This window comes from Octopus sinensis, linkage group LG23 (genome assembly GCF_006345805.1).
Source record: "Octopus sinensis linkage group LG23, ASM634580v1, whole genome shotgun sequence".
Taxonomy (NCBI): domain Eukaryota; kingdom Metazoa; phylum Mollusca; class Cephalopoda; order Octopoda; family Octopodidae; genus Octopus; species Octopus sinensis.
In genome coordinates, this window is record NC_043019.1 from 26,266,127 (window position 1) to 26,291,330 (window position 25,204).

A 25,204-nucleotide genomic window follows, 5' to 3' on the forward strand; every position below is an offset into this window, starting at 1 on the left:
TATATTTTAAAATAAAATAGAACAGAATAAAGAAAAAAGAAAATGCCGCAGAAACAAATATTTGTGTGCCTGCATGAATATACAATCATTATGAATTTTGTTAAATTCTTTAGTCTTATGTCTTGAAAGGAAAACTGAACTCACCAAGTACTGATAATGCCTGAAGTCGGGCCTGCACACACTGTATTCTAGCTTCATATTTGGAGAACAAATAAGCTAATCTAATATGAGTATATAGAAGCATCTGAAAATATAAAAAAGAAAGAAAAAATGAAAGATATCATCATCGTTTAACGTCCGCTTTCCATGCTGGCATGGGTTGGACGGTTTGACTGAGGACTGGTGAGCCAGAAGTTGCACCAGGCTCAATCAGATCTGGCAGAGTTTCTACAGCTGGATGCCCTTCCTAACACCAACCACTCCGAGAGTGTAGTGGGTGTTTTTAGGTGCCACCAGCACAAAGGCCAGGCAGGCAGTTTTGGCAACGGCCACGCTCAGAAGGGTTTTTTTTATGTGCCACCTGCACGGGAATCAGTCAGGCAGCACTGGCAATGACCACGCTCGAACGTTGTCTTTCACATACCACTGGCACATATGCCGGTAAGGTGACGCTGGTAATGATCACATTCGAATGGCGCTTTTTACATGCCATTGGCATGGGAGCCAAACCACAGCCCTGGCAACGGTCATGCTTGGATGTGCTTTTAATGCTCCACTGGCATGAGTGCCAATCAGGTGGTACTGTCATCGGCCACATAAAAAATAGCTAAAAGCAAAAACTATAAACGTACAACACTAACAACTGTTCCAACATATAAACCATCCCATACGTACAAGTATGGTTTTTTTTTTTTTTTACAATAAAGATATTTTCCAAGAAGAGAGATATTTTATAGCTCACCTGTCGGTCCTCTGGGATGCTGAAACTGTTAATTAACTCTTCCATTATTTCAGATGGCACCTTTCCACACTTGTCTACACTTTCCATATGAATGCAGGTTATGACATTGGCAGAACCCTTTATAAAAAGAAAAACAAAGGTACAATTATCAATCATTAAAACACAAATATAAGGAAAAGTATCCAGTGATGGACGCATTTCCTTACACCAACCACTTTGCTTAAAGGCACTGGGTACAGTCTATTGTGACACCAGCCCCACAGAAATTGTCTGGTGCCCAGCAAGACTAAAGAATCCTCTTTAGTTCACATGTTCGCCAACCTTTTGCCTCACCAGCACCAGAATGTTGCCTTGTCCCTGAAAAAGACTCAGCAGTCTTTGTTCTCTGCACTTTTCCATGTCTGCACCCTTCTTTCCCAACACAACAGAGTCGGAAGGGAGCCAGAGTGAGAGGGAGATAGAGGGAGTGGGATGAGAGTGTGATGAATAACAATGAAGATAGAGGATGGCAAGAGAGAAACAGTTAGCAAAAAAGAAGAGTGATAGATGAGAGTTGAATATGGACAGATCCTAAGTAATAGCATTCCATATAAACACAGAGGTCTGGTGGAACAAACAAAGGAAAGAGCACTCAATACATATACATATGCTTATATATGTATACAGACACAAATATACACAAGCTTATTCACAAATGCTCACACACACACACACACACACATTCACGTGTGTATAAATTACATTACGTCACTCTTACATCCACCTTTCCAAACTGTGCAGGTTGATAACTGGATGTTTCAAACTAATGGAGCAGAATAGTGTACCTTTTTCCCACTTTTTTCATCTTTGTTCTCGGCATAGAATTCAAAATGGAGTGTAGTAGCACTGGGAGAAAAATTCTGCAATTAGAAGTAAATTTAATGATATTGCTATGAACACAAAAGCGAAATACTAATAAGGACAGGCTTTTAAAGACTACAGAAAAGATGACCCCTTTTACTAGAGGAAGATTGAAGAACAAGGAAGGGGAGGAGAAAGAAGAGTCCGATTTTATAAATTTATTTTCCCATGTCTTGAAGAATACACAAAAATCTAAATATTAAAAAGGCATTATTAAAACACCTTCACAATACATTTTCAGAAATGCAAAAAGAGAGATGATATCCGATGAATGTACCAGTTGTTCTCTATAATCATTTAATATAAATGTGTGAAGTTGATTGTGGTTTCGATTCACTAACAGGCAGTGTACTGTGTTCTTGAGCGAAGAAAAGTTCGTTTCACATTACTCCAGTCCAGTCAGCTGTGAATGGGTACACTCTGCAATGGAATGGTGTTCTATTCAGGAGGAAGGTCGGCCTGTTCATCTAACCAGTGGAATGGTATCATTTGAAAGCTACAACAATGCACATTGTGACCAGCAGTGTATAACATCCGACAGTGTGATCGATACAGATAGATATTTCATTTCCATATTTGGTTTGCAAGATTCTTGATGTGAATTTGTGGGTTGAAACAAATCTTGTGTCTAAGGAGGGTCGTTACTCTAATGAAAATTAGGATAAACACACATACAGCTTCAATACCACTTCTTTATTTTACCACCTAATTATTCAATGGTCTGTTTAATGTGTGGATTGAACAATCAAACAGGTGTTAGCTTTCAATTAGAATCCTTTCATCACCATCCATGACCTAATCGATGACATGCCTTCATTCTTCAAGGTATGCTTTGAGGCTAGGTCAGTTGGAAGGCCATCCTGGCACTTCAAAGACAAAAGATAATCTGATGCAATGCAACATTCCCTTTTCTTCCTGGGAATATAAAGTATCAGAACGCAGGACCTGGCACCAATCCTGCTTCTCTTCAGTTCAATGATTTCAAGTCAACTCCAACATCAGGACCAACTTTGTACAAGCATGAAGGCATGCTGGCAAAATGCTGCGCACTAAATGGAAACCTTACTTGCCGCTGTGGTTTTGTGGCACAAAGCAAAAGGCCTTGCTGTCCACTCAAGAAAACAAATAGTAAATGATACATAAGCATTTAAGCAAACTGAGACCTCAACCTGTTCCATTAGCCAAAAGGTTTGCAAGGCACCAGTAGGCCTCAAGAGACTCATTCGTGTCCATAGAACATGATTAACATTAATCATTTACCAAACCCTCATTTGTTGTTCACAAGAATTCATCATATATATATATATATAAATAAAAATATATATATAAATAAACATATATAAATATATATAAACATAAATAAACATAAACAAATATAAACACATCTATAAATATATAAAAATATATATAAATATAAATAAAAATAAATATATATGTGGAGGTGCAATGGCCCAATGGTTAGGGCTGCGGACTCATGGTTGTAGGATCGCGATTTTGATTCCCAGACCGGGCATTGTGTTTATTGAGCGAAAACACCTAAAGCTCTGTGAGGCTCCGGCAGGGGGTAGTGGCGATCCCTGCTGTACTCTTTTGCCACAACTTTCTCTCACTCTTTCTTCTGTTGGCCTGCTCGCTTAGCCAGCAGGATGGCGTCATTTGAAGGCTAAAACAATGTGAAGCGCATTGTGACCAGCGATGTGTAGCAACATCTGATAGCCTGGCCGGTCACGATGATCATGGTGATATATAAATATATATATATATATATATATTATATATAAATAAAAAGAAACACCTCTGGTAGTAGGGCATGCAGACATAATTTAAAGTAGACTTGCTTTGTCAATGAGTTATGTGAAAATAATTTCTACAATATCATTTCACCACTGTATTGCAGTGAATGGTTAAAACTCACTAGGCAAATACTGGGGCTTTATTATTTCAACAACAATACTAAATCTCCCACAGAATTTACAGCTATGCCTATGTCATAATAGAGTCATCATCTGAATGCATGTCCACTTCTGTTAGTTTTTCTAGCTACTTCAATTTGGAATACAACCTATCCTTCATTATCGTCAGCAGTTATACGTATTGCCAAACAAACATAAAAATTAAATTCATCATTTTTAAAGTGCATGTATAATACGTTAGGCAAGTATTTGCATCTTATTTGCAATATCAGAATTAAAAGATGTCCCCCGTATTCGTAAACATTAGCAGGAATGTATGGAGGAATGTGTATTAAATCAATGTCTGAGAATATACATAACCAGAGTAACTGGTTTGACAATGAGATCTCCTTTTGTCACTCATCGTGGGATGAGAGAATATGAAACACTTTACTATCACCTTATCTCAACCTACATTAGGGTTACGGACATTTTATGTAAATATGCTACACTTCACTAATAACTAGGCTTTATATATATATATTATAGTTTTTATGCTACACTTTACTAATAACTAAGGTTTATATATATATATATATATAGTTTTGTTTACTTAAAATTCAGAAAAAACATTCAGTAAATGAAGTAACCATATACTAATTCTAACCTTTTATTCAACATTAGATATTTAAAACTTGCAATTCACATCAAACAAAGAATATGTCTACAGCTTAAAAATGAAGCCAACTCTTTCGTAGGTTTTTTTTTTTTTTTGAGGTTTTCTTTCTGTATTTTAATGTATAAATTTACTGAGGTTCCATTAGATTTTGATTACGTCTTCAATTTTGTCCCATAATCAATGTTTACAGTCTCATATTCAAACACAATGATATTGTAGAAATTATTTACACACAACTCATTGACGCAGCAAATCTACTTTAAAACTTATTTTCAGCCTGGACCAACAAAGTAATTGGCTTTAACACCGACATCTTTAATTTTGTTCTTCATCTGAAGAATATGGAAAGTATTAATTACAAATTACTTCATGTAATTTGTTATTAAGTAAATAAAGACATTGCTAAACAATGATAAACTCTAATGGAGAATTTGAACTGGTCTTTAGGAAAAGACAAGATTCAGAAAGAAAAAAAAAGGTATAAAAGGTGCATTTAATATGAATTTTGCAGAAATAAAACTTACGGAAACAGGTATATTTTTACAACACTCAGCAAGACCAAAGCCATTTTCTTTTCCACCCCAACTCTGCAAGAAAAGAATTTAAAATTCATGGTATTTCATCAATTGTGAATATTTAGTTTTATAAACAGTTTTCAGTTTTTCTTTTCTTCAGAAACAACTTTACAATATAAACAGAGAAATTAACAATATAAGTAAATAGTTGATAACTTAGCTACCTGAAAAGTTAATAGCAATATATATTATCCAGATCATATTTTCACCCTAGTCCTAAGAAATGATGTTAACCCTTTTGTTACCATATTTTTATAAAGATGCTCTGTGTTTCTTTCAATTAATTTTAAATATAACAAAGAATTTAGTCAAATAAGTTAGTTATTAAGCTAGTGTCAGGAACACAAATTGTGACTAAGGTTTCGTGGAAGATTTTAATCCAGAACTTATGGAAACAAGACATTTGTATTAGAGCTAGAGGCAAATTCAGCCAGATTGCTATCAAAAGGGTTAAAGATAAATCCCATTTTCTCTATAATTACTAACCCCTTTTACTGCGGAGAGCAGATATATCTGCTTAAAATTTCCTTACCCTTAACAGCAGAAAGTAGTTTTATATACCAATCTATCTTTTGTATGGGGAATATCATGTTTGAAACTATTTTCTGTTTGAAGAGGCAACACAACTTGCAGAAAATATTAATTCTAGTTTTGGTAGATATTTAACATCATTACGGGAATAACCAGGAAATTTAATTTCACAGTGAAAGGGTTGATAGTTCTCGTGATTTACTTTACTGCCAAGCAACCAAGAAATGGCAATTGGCTGAAATAAGATTTTGTATTCTGCAAGGACTTCTCAGAATTGAGGAATTTCCGACAGTTTAAACCTTTAGCATTCAGATTACCCTATCAAATGTAATGCTTATTCATTCACATTGTTTTGAATTAATCATGTATTATCTCATATCTTCAAGATTTCAATGATGTGGTTGCTTATTTTTTTAGAATGACATTGTAGGGCAGGCATGAAAGATTGGATTTGGATGGTTTAACCCTTTAGCATTTAAACCGGCCATATCCGGCCAAAAGTATTCTACCTGTTTTATGTTCAAACTGGCTAGATCTGGTCTCTCACACCAGCCCTACAATATCGTTTGAAAAATTCACAGCTATCTCATCAAAATCTCATAGCTACAAGATAATGCCTGATTAGTTCAAGGCAATGTGGATAAAAAAGGATTAATTTTGGCAGAATAATGCGAACACTAAAGGGTTAAGCATAAAAAGATGTAGAATATTTGGGGCCAGATATGGCTGGTTTGAATGCTAAGGGATTGAACTGTACACATTAGATGCCTGAATTATTAAACAATGTTTGCACAAATATGCAAATCCAACATACAAGAATAGGAAGATGTTTTCATTAAAACATTTCCTCCTGTTCAAACTATTTCCTTACCTCAGCCAAGTGTGTAAGTCTAGATATGAGACTTTGCTTCTTCTCCACACCCAACCTGGTAATGAAGTTGGAACGTTTTCTACAAAACAAATGAGAAAAAGAGAAAAACAAATGAGAACAAGAATCATTTCTATTACAATTGATTTAATTACAAATCAATATATACCTGGTACAGCTCCCCGGCTTACCAGTTTTCTATCAAACCGTCCAACCCATACCAGCATGGAAAGCAGATGTTAAATGAAAATAATGAATGGTGAAATATTTACAAATATTTTTAAATGTGATTTCGGCTCAAGCTGGGATGCTCACTATTGTGTTTAGTGAATTTCTGGCCATATTATCCAATGTTTTACGATGTGTTTTGAGGAGGAAGAAGAGTGTTTTGAGGAGGAAGAGGGGTGTTTTGAGGAGGAAGAGGGGTGTTTTGAGGAGGAAGAGGGGTGTTTTGAGGAGGAAGAGGGGTGTTTTGAGGAGGAAGAGGAGTGTTTTGAGGAGGAAGAGGGGTGTTTTGAGGAGGAAGAGGGGTGTTTTGAGGAGGAAGAGGGGTGTTTTGAGGAGGAAGAGGAGTGTTTTGAGGAGGAAGAGGGGTGTTTTGAGGAGGAAGAGGAGTGTTTTGAGGAGGAAGAGGGGTGTTTTGAGGAGGAAGAGGAGTGTTTTGAGGAGGAAGAGGAGTGTTTTGAGGAGGAAGAAGAGTGTTTTGAGGAGGAAGAGAGTGTTTTGAGGAGGAAGAGGTGTTTTGAGGAGGAAGAGGGGTGTTTTGAGGAGAAGAGGAGTGTTTTGAGGAGGAAGAGGAGTGTTTTGAGGAGGAAGAGGGGTGTTTTGAGGAGGAAGAAGAGTGTTTTGAGGAGGAAGAGGTGTTTTGAGGAGGAAGAGGTGTTTTGAGGAGGAAGGGGGTGTTTTGAGGAGGAAGAGGGGTGTTTTGAGGAGGAAGAGGGGTGTTTTGAGGAGGAAGAGGGGTGTTTTGAGGAGGAAGAGGAGTGTTTTGAGGAGGAAGATGAGTGTTTTGAGGAGGAAGAGGAATGCAAGTGTTAGCAGCAAAGTTTACTCACCCAAAAACATACAGCAGATTAAGTACAGCAAGGACCACTGTCATATCACATGACGAGAGTAGTATGGTTAAATACTCCGTCGAATTGTACAGGTGTCGGGAGAAGCTGTGTTCTATGAGTAGGGCTGTAAACTGTAGCACCTGGAGTAGCAGGTCCTTCAGCTAAACAAAAATAAGAGCAAAATAATAATAAAAATAAAACAAAAACATTTTTTATTATTTATTTAATAAGCATGAAGAGACATATTATTATCAATAACATATTGCCAAAGACGGTGTTTTGGATTCCCTGACTATATTCCTAGCAATATTAATATTTATTAGGATCTCTTAGAGTGAAAACTACTTTTCTTGTTATTGGCATGAAAAATATTCAGCTGGTAATTCAAAAATTTATACATGAAAACTTAATATTCCTATTTCGGTGTAACAACTGAATTATGAAGGTTAGTAAACTTTCCCTCCTACCCATTTCAAATTTAACAACCTGGATAATCTGACTCCCTTCACTGAAACTCAATTCCCTAGGGCAAGGCAAATTCTCTATTGACAACCCACTTGTTCTTAACACCCTCTGTGCAAAGATGTAGAGCAACAGCAACCTGTAAAAATGGATACAGAGTAGAAAGAATTCTGTAAGCTATAGTAGGGACAATCTCTCTAGTTCTTGCAAACTTCATAATAATTAAACCCCCTCATTACATGGAGAGATGTGGCCTTCACCACAGTGAAGGTAACACATCTAGGAGACCAGTAATCTTGAAGAAAGACTAATATAAGCTGAAGAAGAAACTTTACTGCTGCAGCAGGTGACTTCTATTGTTAGTGGGCTGATAAAATGCACCCAATTCATGCTGTAAAGTGGTTTATGATAGGAGGGGTATCCAACCGTAAAAACCCGGTCACAGAAAGTAATATACAGAGATGCAAACTTCACAAATTGCAGCAGTGGCTAGGACAGACAGCAGTCTTTAGTCTTACCACAAACAACTTGTCTGGTGCAGATGGCACAATAAAATGCACCCTGTTAAGGCGGCAAGCTAGCAGAAATGTTAGCATGCTGGGCGAAATGCTTAGCAGTATTTTGTCTGTCTTTACGTTCTGAGTTCAAATTCTGCCGAGGTTGACTTTGCCTTTCATCCTTTTGGGGTTGATAAATTAAGTAACAGTTGCATACTGGGGTCAATCTAATCAACTAGCCAGCTCCCCAAAAATTTCAGACCTTGTGCCTAGAGCAAAAAAGAATAAAATGCACCCAGTTTGCACAATAAATATGGTGATAGAACATCCACCACCCAAAGACATCCAACAACAAATAAAGATAGCTGGGTTTCTGTTGTTGTGCGCACCATCAGATGACAAAAATATGGAACCATGACAATTGGCAAGATGCTACAAGAAACCTTTCCAGCCATGTCACTTTATCAAAGCTGGTGCAAAATGATGGATTTACCTCCAAACTCTTAATAGCAGTCAAGCCTATAGGATAAAAACATATCTTTTATGCCAGTAAATAAAGACATTGCAAGTGAGATTGCATCTCAACTAACCAATAAAGTAAATGCTACCGGAGATAATCAAGATTGGGAAAGGAAAACCTCGAAGCATTTAAAAAGTGAAAGTTTTTCATACTCAGAAACCAGTTTGATGGTTATAATTTAATTTATTTTTACATCAGTTTCCATGGATTAGATGGATGTGTTATAGAGACATTTTTTAAAACAGCCAAATGCCCTTCCCAATGCTGACTGTTACTCATTTTTCATGTAAAGGATCACATATTCTGTTTGGCAATGGTGCAAAGCAAACAACCTTTAAATACAAACATACATACATGTGTGTGTGTGTGTTTGTGTGCATAGGATGTCACCAATGGTACAGATAACATGAAATACATAAACGAGAAGAAAATGGAAAATAGGGCAAGTAAACACACAAAAGGGAGCCTTCATCAGTTGTCAGCTACTTATCTACTCCTCATTTTTAGCATTTAACGACAACATGAGACTTCAAAGACAGTTGCTCCCATAAATTCTAAGATAAAAATTTAGGATTTACGGAGGGTCAAAGTTGGGAACAAAAACATGACAGTAGAGACATACAAGGAAACCGAACAAAAACAAACACGGAGAGTCGTTAGACCAGAACGAGACATACACGGTCTTCTTTCAGTTTCCATCTACCAAACCCACTCACAAGCTTTGGTTGGTCGAGGAAGACACAGCACAAGGTATCATGCAGTGGAACTGAACTTGAAACCACATGGTTTACAAGAAAACTTCATAGCCACACCTGCACTAGTTTCAATTTACATTTTAAAAGAATTTTCCCATGAGCGACACACTTACCTTCTCATTGCCCAAAACATCACAAGCAAATGTCCATTTGTTGGAAGAATGGCTCTGGCATGCTTTCTCCAAGATTTCATCAAATTTATCCAAAACATCTACCCAATGGTAGAGTTCACACTGTAAAATAAAAACAACAGTTAATCTAAAACAAAAAAACTTATAAATTTTATATTTACTGGTTAGATAAACTCTTTCCAGACTATATAGAACGATTTAGACAAAACGTACTGCAGCATGTTTCAATTAATTCTAAAAATAATCCTTGTAATAATGACAACCTAACATGGTCAGCTACCAACATCTTGGTGTGTTCAGTGCAGTCCAGTCTTGCTACAAACATCCACACTAGCTCTGATCAATATCCCGATGTGCTGCAGTTGCTGCTTCCCGATGTGCTGCAGTTGCTGCTTCCCGATGTGCTGCAGTTGCTGCTTACTGTAGTAAGCCATGAACTGTTGTGTCTGCTTTCCTTTAGCCCATTAAACTCAGAGGTGCTAAGTTCAAACCCACTTCCCTTCTTTTATTTATTAAAAAAAAAAAAAAAAAAAAAAAGGGTTCATTGCAATTGCTACTAGAATATATGAAGTGAAATGATTGAAGATTACATTCACACATACACCTCATGACCCTCAGTTGTTCCTCTTGTGTTTCCTTCTCATACCTTCCACTATTATTCATCCTTGTAACTGGATCTCCCTCAACAAAACCTACTTCAGTCTTTACAACTGTTTCCCTATCTTTCCCACTAACTCCTCACATCAACCCTTAATCCCTTCCACATCTCTTTCTTCCCACCAACAGTGCCTTATTTCCTCCAGAACCACCTTCTCACAATTCCTCTCATAATACTTCACCCTCTCTCATCACCTTGTCTAAAACCATCTCCCTATCCGCCCCCCCCCCTGTATTTCACCCATCGCCTTCCTGTCATGAGAGCTCTTTAAGTTGCAGGCTGACCTCACTGGTCCAGCTGCCACACTGAAAAGTGGTTGGTATTAGAAGGTTTAAGAAGACAAAGAAACCATGCCAAAACTGAGACAGTACAGCATGAGGCAGCCTTCCAACCCAAATCCTATCAAACTGGAAAGTAGGTGTTTTATTGGGGGGGGGGTGCACATGTGCACATTTTTTGGTGGTGGAGGATGATAATTTTCAAAGAAGACTATAAATAATAAACCTTCAGCTTTTCCTATGCAAAGGGTTTACTCAATATTTACACATTACATTCTGAGTTCAAATTCCACCGAGGTCGACTTTGCCTTTCATCCTTTTGGGGTTGATAAATTAAGTACTGGTTGCATACTAGGGTCGATCTAATCAACTAGCCCCCTCTTCAAAAATTTTGAGCCTTGTGCTTAGAGTAGAAAAGAATATTTACACATACGTTATAGCTTTAGCTGCAATTATTTGTGAAGGCACATGGCTCGGTGGTTAGAGCATCACATGGACAATCATGAGGTAGTGAGATCAATTCATGGGTCGGGCTGTGTGTTCTTGAGCAAGACACTTTATCTTCACATTGCTCCAGTTCACTCAGCTGAGTTGCAATATCACTGATGTCAAACTATCGGCATTTGCCTTTCCTTGGATAACATCAGTGGTGTGGAGAGGAGAGGTTGAGTTCATATGTACATATATGAGTATAAGAGAAAAACCTATCATATGTATAATTGTATGCATCTGTGTGCATATGAGAGAGTCTGTATTTCTTTTGTCTTTGCACGTGTTTGCTGATGGGGTCTTTCACTAGTAGTCTATTGTGAAAGAATGTCCAAAGCCTTCATGACTTGTCCAGACATTGCACGATCTTTCAAAACAAAATGGTACGTTCAGATGGTGTTGCTTGCTTCCATTTCTCTGGGCAAACGCGACTTAAGATGCTTGCTGATCAATAGACTGGGCAATTATTACTCCACTTAGAAATAAGTGGAGGTTCACAACAGAAGTGCAACCAACCAGAGAAAATTCTACCCTATGAACTCCTGTTTGACCCAGGCATAGAAAAGTAGGTGGTAAAACAGTGATGATACACACACACACTAAGCTTCTTCCAGGTGCTATTGACCAAATCCAACCACAAGTCTTTTGTAACCCTAGTGCTATAGCAGATGACAAGGTGCTGCACAGTAGAACTGAATTTTTCAACCATACAGCCATGCCTGTAATTGGTTGTAGTTTTAAATGTAAAACTGAATGTGAGAGTGTCAAGTTACACTACCAAGATAAATCATAAACCATATATGAATATATATTCAATCATTAATATGAGTTATCAGATACTTAAGTTAATATAGTAACCATTGCCAAATGTCAGTAACAAGAGAGAGCTAATGAGTTCATTTGCAGAAATTTGTCAATGATAAAGGATTCTCTCAAAAGGCTTTAATAATATAACTACTGCTATCTAAACATTTAATTTAACCACTTAAGACTTGATCATGAGATCTTGTGACAACTTAAATTTTGCTGTGCCCTAGATAACAAGCTAATTTGTGAGAGGAAAAATACTTGAAAACTAATCCAGATATCGTGTGGTTTTACCCTATCTTAATCTTATAGGTTTATATATTTAGTTTCTTATACTGAGCTATCAAAAGTATATTAGAATTATTGACTTTCAGCACAGAGTTTTACATTATATTTTTATGACCCACATACACCATCTTTCACTAAATGACAGACAACAATTAAGGTTAAAGATAAATCTGAACGGTTTCTCTTTCAGGGAAAAAAATGAGTGGTTCAATTTTACGAGAGATGACACAAACATCAGTATTTCTGTCCATAATAGTGAAAATGAAACTAAAACAATTGGAGTGGTTGAAGCTGTAAATATCACAAGGCTTACATGATGTTAACCCTATAGCATTCAGGTGACTCAGTCAAATGTAATGTTTGTTTTGAATTAATCATGCATTTTCTCCAGGCTTCAAGATTTCAAAGGAACGACTGCTTATTTTTAGAGTGATGTTGTCGCATAGGAGCAAGAGGCAGGATCTGATAAAATATTTGGGCAGATAGGACCAGTTTAAATGCTCAAGAGTTTAAATGCTAAATTTTTCAAATCTTACTCTTAATGAAAACACTGTTGAGCACATATGAAATGGGGGGGAAGGGACAGTTCAAAAATTGTTCCAAAGAGGAAAAGTGGCATTAGCCAGAGGAAACAGGTGTAATCATATAAATATATTATTGCAGCCAATCATACTACATGGCTAACTTTCCCAATATTCAATGTAGTCTTTTTGTTTTTTTTTTAACTCTTTTTGCATTTAAATTGGCCACACCAGGCTCAAATATTGTTTTATGCTCAAACCAGTCAGATCTGATCTCTCACAAACACCTTACAATGTCCATCACATTGCCAAGATCTTGAAGTCACAAAATAATTCAAAAAGCATTGCATTTAAGAGAGTATTCTGAACGCTAAGGGGTTAAACAGTTGGCTCTTCATTATATGTTGCTTTTTTTTCTTTTATCACTTTTTTGCTTTATTCAACTATTTCTTGTTTACAGTATTTACGCCATATTTATTGCTAAAATTATATAGAAATTGATAAAACTGAAGTGTTTATCCCCAAAATAGTATCTGTTTGTAAAGGGAGGGTAGATAACATTCTGTCATTCAACTTTGCAATGAAAGCCTAAAGATATTAAAACAACAAGAAAAAAAAATTAAGCAAAATATAAAAGATCTTACCTTCCCATAAGTCCATGACTTTATATGGGTCAACTCACTGAATAGTTCATCTTCAGAACAATTCTTTAATCTTTCAATCAGTGCCTTACAGTCAGCAGGCTGAAAAAAACAAAAGGATAAAATTTTCACATAAAGTTAGAGTAGCCAGAGTAATGGCCAGAGCATTTTTTATTAGGTTTACATCTCAAAAGGGTTGAAATTCTATATTCTTATCCCCACACTGACTTTTGTTATACACGAAATTAAATAAAGGTAAAGGAACAAGAAATTATGCAATGAACATTAGCTTACAGCTGTTTCTTCAATAAGATGCAGTGCACACAAAGCTGAGTTACTGTGCATTATCTTATAGCTCTGAGGAAGCTATAAGGTGACACACAAGTGCCCAGCACCCAATGCACAGCATCTAATAGTTGAAACAGTTGTTAGCTAATGAAGTTCACTGCATAATTTCCTGTTCCTTTGACACTTGTTTAATTTTATATTATGCTCTGTACTCAAATAATGCTTTATTTTGAAGATGAAGTAAATTGTTTTAGCACCAGATTATTAGTATTGCTCTACCTAAGTAAAATATGAAAATATATATGAAAATCAAAAGACATTTGTGTAGAGTTGAAATGCTAAGGTACCCAATTAAGGAATGTACAGAAATGCGATATCTTTAAAGAAAAATTGTTTTTTTTTGTTTTCAAACTATTACAGTTTGAATAAATTTTAAAATAAAAATCTAATTTTGTCATATGAAAACCTGTATTTATAATTGGTTCTAGAGCAAACAACAAAATGAAGTATGAAAGCAAAGGATGTCAAAAGCCAATATGAAAATTTAATATTCATTCATGCAGCCAAGAAAATATTTGACAGCAGACAGTTGTCATCTTTAACAATGAAAATCGGAATATATGCAGCAACAGGCCATAAGGCAAAACAGCAATGGAAACCAGACTTATTGTCAAAATGGACTTACAGAATGAAATGTATTTATTGATTTTTTTTCTACCAATATTAAAAGCAAGTGTTTAGTCTTTAACCAAAAATATCTTTGGTCAATGAAAATTTGATCAGTTCATGGCTGAAACTGTTTCCTTCAAGTTAATCGAATCTACCTTCTTCCTCTTTGAGGGGTGGCTTTCAATAGCTTAATACGTATACAAATCACAAAGATTAGCTACAAATTCTACACGGAGAAATGTTGAATAAAAATTAAAGGTCATAAGGATAAATGAAACTCATAGAAATCAAACAGAAATGGCAAAATGCTGGTAATATAACTTGGGCTATGTAATAACATATATAAATATATATATATCATATAGGCGACGAGCTGGCAGAAACGTTGGCACGCCGGTCGAAATGTGTAGCCGTATTTCGTCTGCCGTTACGTTCTGAGTTCAAATTCCGCCGTGGTCGACTTTGCCTTTCATCCTTTCAAGGCCGATAAATTAAGTACCAGTTACGCACTGGGGTCGATAGAATCAACTTAATCCGTTTGTCTGTCCTTGTTTGTCCCCTCTGTGTTTAGCCCCCTGTGGGTAGTAAAGAAATATATATATATCATTTACACAATTACCAAGGAGCTACTAACAGTTTCATGCTTTAAGATACATTAAACTGTCGATTATACAACAGGCTATGTAGGTACAAGAATACTTTCAAGCTCAGTTCATAACGCTACATGTAATTAAAAACCAGGATGCCGGGCGATAAGAAAAACAAAAAAAAAAACAAAAAAAAAAGAGCAGCTCTTTTGTAATTGTGTACATTAAATGATTTTTATCTCTCACTGGATGAAGTACTTTTTTATTGAGTAAACTGTCTGTGGTAAATAATATGAATGGTGAACTGATAGAATCAAAATGATGACTTGCATAATTATTTTTAATACATTCTGGCAGATTTGAATGTGCCGGAATCTATTAAGACTATGCAAATCAGTGTGTGTGTATGTGCGCGCGCGCGCACGCACATGCAGCTACTTGGTGTTAATGCATTCTGTGGATGCCTAAAAGAACTACTGAGCACCATTTCTCATTCACACACAGGATACACTGCATTGTTTGAATTCAAACAAGTGGTGAAATCAATTACAAAGAAATAAAACTAAACAGAAAACGTCTCAATTTCCTAAGTACAACTTTACATAACTGTGAATGCATTAAAATATTTTTACAACAGACCAAAAATTTTTTTTAAGAAAATAGAAGTTGGATAAACAAAGCTACAACAACAACAATTACAACAAACCACTGGAATAAATTTAACCCTTTTGCTACCATATTTCTGTTGAAATACATTTCAATTCATTTTGAAAGTAATGTTAAAATTAATAAAATAACTCATTATTAATCTGGTGTTTGGAATAAGATTATTTAAAAACAAAAAATTTGTACTATAAAACCAGGAGCATTTTCAAGCAGGTTGGTATCAAAAAAAGTTTAGCCAGCCATATCCAGCCCAAATATTCTACCTTGTTTTATGTTCAGTCTGGCCAGATCTGGCCTCCCACACATATCCTACATTGTCATTCTAAAAGTAAACAATAACATCTTCAAAATCTTAAAGCTACAAGACAATGTTTGATTAAACTTTTAAACCAGCCATATCTAGCCCAAAAGTGCTATCTGTTTTATCTTCTGGCCAGCCAGATCCAGCTTATCACATCTACCCCTCTATGCTATAACATTTACAGTCACTTCGTCATAATTTCAAAACTACAAAACAATGACTGATTAATTAAAAACAATGACTGAAAAGGAAGTACAGAATAATCTGAATGCTAAAGGGTGAAGCCATGTCAATATAAACAGCATCTGATAGTAAACCATCCATCTTTAGAAATTCTTGCCTATATCACACAGATACATAATGTAGTTCTTCAGCATTTAAACCAGCCATATCCAGCCAAAATATTGTTTTAGATTCAAATTAGCCTGATCTGGCTTCTCACACCTACCCTACAATGTCTTTCTAAAAATAAACAACATTATCATCAAAATCTTAACCCATGTGAATACCATATTTGCCATAATATAAAATGCACCCTCGCATAAGACAAACCTCTACTTTTTTTGTGGACAAAAAAGAAAAATTCTACGTTTCATCATCCACTTGACATCCAGAATTCAGTCTCATTCAGCACACAGCAATTTTTCTTTTCATTTATCACATTTAATAATGAAAAAAAAAAAAAGGTGCAAATATATTAAATAAGCATTACATATGCCCAAGAAATCTGAATGCTTAAGTACTAGAGTACAAGCTAGAACTGACCAGATTTAGACAACTCTACTAAACTATTAAAGAGACAAATCTGTCTCTACTAAAGCTAACATATCAAATTTCCAGAGTGTCTCTTTTACCTTGATTTTTTTTTTTTTTTTTTTTGTACTTCCTAAGTAGTTATTCAACCACTGGCAGTGTGGGTTTTTCCACGGAAGTTGACATCCACTGACAATGGTGTTCATAGTGTTGTTGAAACCATTTGCAAATAGCTATGAATTACATATTCTAAATACTGCTGCTTCAGGACACAGATCACTATATAAATTAGTGTAAAGTCTATGCACCCTAGCCCACAGAAATGAATAACAAAAGTTCTATAATGTGTGGCTGCAGGGTGGGGAAGACAAAAGCAAAAAAGACAAAGTTTCATATATATATCATCATTTAGTGTCCGTTGTCCATGCTGGCATGGGTTGGACGGTTTGACCAAGGCTGGTAAGCTGAAAGGCTGCACCAGACTCCAGTCTGATTTGATATAGTTTTCTACAGTTGGATGTCCTTTCTGATGCCAACCACTCCGAAAGTGTAATGGGTGCTTTTACATGCCACCAGCATCTGCCACGACTGCAATTTTGCTCGGCTTGATGGGTCTTCTCAAGCACGAGATGTCAAAGGTCTTGGGCATTGCTTCCATGTGGCCCAACACTCAAAAAGTAACTCAGCCACTAGACACACAGAAGTTTTATTACATACTTTTGTTTGACCTTAAACTGTATTGCTTTCCTTTTTATTTTAATGAAACTAGAATTCTAAATCTATCAGTCCATCCTGGATTTTAGAGAAAACAATATCCTACAATAATAAAATATCTTAACCAATCTCCTATGCAAAAGCTCTTTTGCCTAAAATAATTCCAAACATTTCTGGGTCCTAGAACTCTCAAAATAGAACAATATTGTCCCTTTTTATATGAACAGATTAAAGAAACTTAGTGTCATTTTTTATGGAAATGGAAAACCATGCATGTAGAAGACAGACACACATGATATGAAAACACACACACACACACACAAAGGCACAAACACACAAAAAGGCACAAACACATACACACAGCAAATCGTGAACACAAACATGATCATAATGTGAAATAGTCAAACCATTCAAAGACAAAAGATATATGAAGACATTTAATAAGTGAGCATGCGCAAAAACAACCAACACACAGGGAAACAACACCTAAGACATATATACACATATTTTGTGAACATCTAGATAAGTTTAGTAATCATCAACATGCCCCAGCATGGCCGCGGCCTCCGGGCTAAAACATTTTAAGGATTTAAGGATATATAATCCAATTTGAATGTTATATTTTAAAATATATGTAGTGTATATAAGGTTTCTTCTCATAAATACATTAAGTAAACATCATACTTTCAGTTTTCTTTTGTAGTTGCATATGAGTGGAATATTTTGACAAACAATAAGGAAATATGTAAACAGGACATGAAGGTCAAAAACGGATTTGAACTCTTCTGATACTACTTCAGACAATTCTGTCACATCACGTCATGATGTAGATTCAGGCTCTGTTCCTCTTAGATCTAAATTCAAGCAAACAACCTAGAATGACAGTTACGTACAACAATATATCAAAACAGAAGAAATCTTCAAAAAGAACTTATTGCTACAAATAAGATGGAGCAACGAAACTAAATTCAAGCTAAGGTTTATCTGATGATCAACAGTTCTATTTAGTTCGGCAGACCGCTAATGAAGTCTGTGGCAAGAAAAAGACAAAATTAATAACCACATGATAATAGAATCATCTCAACCAATGGAAAGACCACTTTCAGAATGTTCTTGGGAAAATTCCAATCATTACTGATAAACCTATACAAGCTATCATAAGCTATTAACTGAACATCAAAGTGGATAACGTTGCAGCAGCAGAACAGAAGTTTGGGCTAAAATGATAGGAAAAAAAAAAAACAAAGACCCTTGGACTGGACAACATATCCTCATGGCACCTGGAAAACTAGAATTTAATGACAATTTTCTCCATCTCCAATCAATGCACTGAAAGCTGTAATTATTCTTTCCTTTAAAAAAAAAGTGGGGAGTGACTTGAACTTACTGCAGAGATACAGAGATATTAGATTAGCAGCTAAGATCTGTAACATCACAATTATATCCAGCAAGAGGTTGGAATAAATTTTTCCATACAAAGTAGACTGAATTCAGAAAGAATTCCTCAACCAGTAAAATATTCGCTTCAGATTTTGGCACAAGGCCAGCTCAACTGATACTTATTTCATTGACCTTGAAAGGACAAAAGGCAAAGTTAACTTCAGCAGAATTTGAACTCAAGAATGTAAAGACAGTCAAAAGGATTAGCAGTGTTTTGCCAGGCTAACTAACAATTCTGCCAGCTCACCACTCTTAAGAACTGGTAAAATATTGACAGACAAATTATGTGTTACTCATAAGTTTCTCAAAATCAGTTTGAATTGCTTCACAGAACTTAAGATCCAACAAATTCTACCAAAATAAGGAATCCTTAAGAAATACTAGATGCAAAAATGATGGTTAATAGAAAACAGTTGAAGTAAGGTGCATTTAACAGGTAGGGACAGAAGTTTTTGACATTCTTGGGGTTTTTACAAGGAGACATCCTAGCACCTTTTTTTTTTTTATTCATATTGTTTCAACTGTATCCTCTGCACTTCTATTGATAACAAAAATCAAAGAAATTCCTGACAACCAACTCCTACAATAACAGATGAAGATCATGCTGACGATAGTTCTAATGTCAGATATATTCTTCAGGAGTGTCTACCTCATTTCAAAGCCTGAAAGATGCCTTGAGAGATACTAACCAATGGTAACTCTAGAAAAACAAAATTCATCAGATGCAATCCCCTCATCGTTCAATAAAACTCATCAATTCTTTCAGACACCTCAAGAGCAATGGAGCAGCTACAGAGGCAGATGTTAAGCTACAAATCAGCAAATTTTGCACCGCAGTGAAAAGGAATTCTCAACATAATATAGAACATCAAGACACACTTCTGACTTGTTACCAAATTTCTATTGATATACACTGGCTTTGCCGTAATGAAATCTCTCTCTATATAAACGGCAGTTTGTCTGTCTGTGTGTGTGTCTGTCAGGTTGTATCTCACTCTGACCACGGCTTTCAACCGATTCTGATGAAACTTGACACACACATAGCCCAATGTCATAATTCAAAACTAACACAGTGAAAATTTTGAAAAGTTCCCCCAGTTCTGAAAAAATCGATAAATTCGACATGGGGTCGAGAATCTAAGCTTTTTATATGCAACACATTTTCTGGGTTGTACGTGGGCTGTTCACGCGTTGGGAGGCGCAATGATGTTTTCATGTTTTCACCCAAAGGGACAGCTAGAAACATCGTATACACAGAAGTATTCGAGTGAAGAGAAGACATTGCAACCTACACATGCGCCTTCGTTCCCTAGAGGGAAAGGACTAGATTGGGATTAGTCGTTGCCTACTAGGGGCTCTTACATACCCGGGCAACGCCGGGCTATGCTGCTAGTTTGATGATAATGATGAATTTAGTAAAATAGCTGGCATTTCAAAACTGGTGTTTGGAACAGAATTTAACATGAAATTTTGATGGAAAGTTTTAATCTCTCTCTCTGGCTTACCAGTTTTCAGTCAAACTGTCCAACCCATGCCAACATGGAAAGTGGATGTTAAATGATGATTTTAAACAGTAAGTTTCTATCAGTGAACTGGGATGGTAACAGTTATCTTTCGTCAACAAGGGAGCTTCTACATAGTCACTTAGCTTGATAGAAATAGTAACCAAATCTCCTTCAATACAAGTATAAGAGGGAACTATGAGGGACAATCCATTAGAAAAATGTAGAATTGCAAAAATAAAAAACAGAAACACGGTGATTATATGTAAGATGTTAAGAGAAGCGGAATGAAAAAAGAAAAAAGAGAAAAGAGAGTGGGGTAAGCATACAGTTTACTACTGAGTTTTTTTTTTTTTTTTCATAGCCAGTGATGATAAATGGAGAATAATATAAAATTATTAAACACTACCACACGAGAACTAAGGAAAAATACTTGAACACATGTACACAGAAACACACACACCTAAATAACAAAGAACATAATATATTAAGTAAAATAGAAAGACCTTATACATAAAACACAGAGACACAGCCGGAGGAAAATAAGCAGCAGTGCAAATACACAACACAGACATTGACAGATAAGGAATGGTGGTATGAGTATGAACACACAGGAGGGAGAGAAAGATGGGGAGAGAACGAGAGAAAAATGGGGAGAGGGGGAGAGAGAGGGAGAAAGAGAAAGAGAGGGAGAGAGAGGAGAGATAGGGAGGAGGAAGGGAGGGAGGGAGAAAGAGAGAGGGGGAGGAGAGAGCGAGAGAGAGAGGGCGGGAGAGGAGGAGAGAGAGAGATTGCAATGTTGAGGACTGTTTTTGTTGTGGACATTGTTGTCTTGGCTGTAGTTGGTGTTGATCTGCTGTCACTATTGGATTGCATCCTTGTCAAGATGTTAATAGTTGATTCTAATTAATCACAAAATGAGAGAGGGATAGAAGAAAGGGAGAGGCAGAGAGAAAGCGGGACAAGGATATAGACAGAGAGGAATGAAGAGAAAGAGCAAGGATGGAGAGAGAGAGAAGTGAGGGAGAGACAGTGAGGGAGAGAGTGAGGGAGGGGGAAAGACAGTGAGGGAGAGGGAGTGAGGGAGAGGGAGAGACAGTGAGGGATGGAGAGAAAGAGAGAGAGAGCATGAGGGATGAGAGCAAGGGGAAGAGAGAGATATCCAAGCATCCTTTCATCAAAGGCTGGTATTAAGCCAGTGTTTTAAAATAAGGGATTTGTTGGCCGCTATAAATCAATCAGTCAGTCTTATTGATCAAATATATTTATTTCCCAATGAGAGGTTCAAAAAGATACAAAACATTGACGGGTTGGTTTGTTCAAACAAACCCAAGATGACAGGAGCAAATATAATTGTCAGCAGGACAGACACAATTCTATTCAGTCTGTTTTATTTTCGTGTTTTAACCAAATGACAAGAGTTTCAAATAAGAATCCTTCAACATTAATCAATCATTCACATTTTTTTAATAAGCAAAAGAAAATAAAAATCGATATTAATTTACAGATAAAAATTATCCCACGATGCTTCTTATACACTATTTGCAAACTGATTGATCCTCGTGATGGCTGTGAATGATTTTTATAAAGAAGCAGGAAGATTCATTGACAACAGAAAATATATTAACAAAAACTGTAAATTATCTGATTCATCTCAATTGTAACAGGAATAATTTGACAACAAAACCCAAGTCCTAAATCCTATTCAAGAGTCAAAGCAATACAAAAACATTAGGGCTTCAGACATCTTCAAGAACATTTTGGATGAATGATTTCCCAACATGACATCGTTTAATGTTCACTTTCCCATGCTTGGATGGGCCCAACGGATTTGTTGCAGATTTTCTACAGATGGATGCCCTTCCTGCTGCCAATCCTCACCTGTTTACAAGTAAGGTAATGTTCCCTATGACTAGACAGGTCATCACAGTGGATTGGAAATGAAGAACACCACCTGTATGATGGTGACATTTGTTTACAATTATCACAAGGTCATGGCAATGAAACAATAACACACACCTATAAAAAGGCTTCTTTCAATTTCTGTCTACCAAATCCACTAACACAGTTTTGCTCGGCCCAAGTAAAAGACACTTGCCTAAGTTACCACGCAGTGGGATTGAACCCTAGACCATGTGGTTGGTATGCTTACTTCTTACAACACAGTTATGCCAGCATCTATAATTACAATGTTAGGCTATCACTCAACAGTTTATACTACCAATGTGCTAAATCTCCAACATGCCAAGCGCTTTGTTAACGTGCTGAGCCCAAATCAATGGGCAAGACCTCCACAACCTCAGATGAGTACCCAAGCATCGGTTGTACACATTCAACACCTGTACTGGTACCATGTATGAAGCACCCATGCTAGTGCCATGCATGAAGCACCCAGTACACTGTGAAATAGTTGGCATTAAGAAGGGCATCCAGCTGTAGAAACCATGCCAAAACAAACAGGAGCCTGGCAGCTCTCCAGCTTGCCAACTCCTGTCAAACCATCTGACCCATACCGGCACAGAAAGTAGGGGTTAAATTATGATGACACAATATCACAATTTCATCAGATGAGACACCAATCAACAAACCAGCTATTGACTTAAAGCAAAAGTCCTTTCCAAAAACTATCAACTCACCATGTTTATCCCCTTATATAATCTCATGAAAATAAGCTTTTTTGTGTTTCACTTAAATTCTAAATTAATCAAAAACACAGATTGGTTTTGTTGTTGAGTTAATAAATAAATGTAGTGTTCAAAACAAACAGTTATTACATAACTTGTATTTATTTAAGTTGTATTTATGTCTCAAAACTACAGGTAAATTCAGTGAAATGTAAAATTAAATTTTGTAATAATGTCTCAATATAAAATGAATTACTAACCAATATTCGGCTGAGATATGTAATAGAATTGTATTTGAAAGGAAGAAAAAAAATTGTGCATATTACTGCATTTTCAATTGAACTTGACTGCATTGAGAATAGATGCAACACAGCACGAAATATTGAACTGATCAAAATGTTGAAAACAAAATACACACACACAAGGAAATTCAGAAATTTCCATTCACAGTAGATTAAAATTGCCAGGGACTAAAATAACTGGAAACTACATAAACGTGAGAAAGTATTTTATAAAATTAAAATGTATGTATTAAAAAAATATTTCTTACATGGAAAGCTGTAAAGTATCCCAACTCTGTTTTCTGTGTAACACAATCATGCAGAATGCACACTGAAAACTATTTTCAATTGCCCAAACCCGGAGAGCTTTTCTTTTCTGATGGCATTCACAGTCTAACTTCCCCCACCACCACAATTTTATGGAGATCAGCCCAGATGCTTCCTACAGGAAAGCTTCCCCCTTTCTCCAAACAGTCGTTTCTTTGGATGAATAGCCTGCTTTCTATTGTGTAGCAACACCTGCTCAGAACTGCAGATGGTCACAATACTTTTGATTCCCTCCTCTTAATTTGAGATGTGTGTGTGTGTTTCAGTCATTAGAGTGCTGCCTTACCAAGGCACCGCCTTAAAGAATTTTAGTCAAATCGACCCCAGTATATATATATATATATATATATATATATATATTATACATATTCCACGTCCTCGCGTTGTGTTTTTTTGTGCTTTCTTGTTTGGATTAACTATATATATATATATATATATATATATATATATATATATGTATATATATATATATATATATATATATATATACTCTTTTACTCTTTACTCTTTTACTTGTTTCAGTCATTTGACTGCGGCCATGCTGGAGCACCGCCTTTAATCGAGCAACTCGACCCCGGGACTTATTCTTTTGTAAGCCCAGTACTTATTCTATCGGTCTCTTTTGCCGAACCGCTAAGTAACGGGGACATAAACACACCAGCATCGGTTGTCAAGCAATGCTAGGGGGACACAAACACACATATATATGCATATATATATGTATATATATATTTATTTAAACTTGGCACTTATTCTATTGATTTTTTTTTTTTACCAAACTGCCAAATTACAGGGATTATAAACACACAACACTACTTGTCATCAATTGGTGGAGGAGGGGGGAGGGCAAACAGATACAAAACAACACACACCAGTGTTTACCTAACAAATGATCCATACTGTTATACTAGAAACCTATCAGGCCATCTGCCAACAATGAACAAGCATTTTCCTGGATTTGTACAACATTCAGGAAGATGCCATTTTCGAGAGGGTGCCAGAATGTTCTTCCCCATGTACTGGTGCCTCATAAAAATCAATAGTGATACAGCTTTAAAAATAGTATAAGAATTAAATTCATAATATAAGAAACACAGGGTTCATCTGTGCTTCAGAAGCTGGTCGTTCTAAGTAGCTTTCTAATGCTCATGACTACATTTAATACAAAAAAAAGTCCTAGAATTTCATCCAGGAATATACACAGCCATAGGCAGTCTTCCTTTCATTTCCAGCTTGTGAATTGTATGTAGCAAGTCCTATGGCTCACTACCTCCTGCAAGTCATAGGTCAGACCAATCAGCATTGATTTTACTAACAGTACAAAGGTCCATCATGCTTATGTTAACTTATAAAGCATAGTGGAGGCAGAAAGAGACAGACAGACAACAATCCCACCAATTGTAATTCCAAAGATTAAGTCACACCAGCATTAAAAAAAAAGACAAAAACAAAAAGAAAAAAATGCATAAAGTTCAATTGATATCTTGTCTAAATTCATTCAGCCCCAGCCCCCCCACACACACACACAATACAAAGGTTTCAAACACGTCGTCGTCAGTTCTTCTAGAAACAAAAACCATATTGTCAACACTAAATTCTTCTCT

The 25,204-nt window shown here is 36.2% G+C and overlaps 1 protein-coding gene across 12 annotated transcripts in view; it reads right to left on the minus strand.

Moving 5' to 3' along the window:
- LOC115223431 (E3 ubiquitin-protein ligase HUWE1) overlaps positions 1-25,204 on the minus strand; it is a 153,958-nt gene that overhangs the window by 95,083 nt on the left and 33,671 nt on the right. For all 12 annotated transcript variants that reach the window (XM_036512614.1, XM_029793970.2, XM_029793977.2 and 9 more), the window contains exons 3-10: positions 13,452-13,550; positions 9,749-9,868; positions 7,402-7,562; positions 6,350-6,428; positions 4,897-4,959; positions 1,726-1,800; positions 902-1,018; positions 145-244 (exon numbers count right to left, since the gene is read on the minus strand). In XM_036512614.1, the coding sequence (XP_036368507.1) occupies positions 145-244; positions 902-1,018; positions 1,726-1,800; positions 4,897-4,959; positions 6,350-6,428; positions 7,402-7,562; positions 9,749-9,868; positions 13,452-13,550 (814 nt within the window). The remainder of the gene's footprint in view (positions 1-144; positions 245-901; positions 1,019-1,725; positions 1,801-4,896; positions 4,960-6,349; positions 6,429-7,401; positions 7,563-9,748; positions 9,869-13,451; positions 13,551-25,204) is intronic.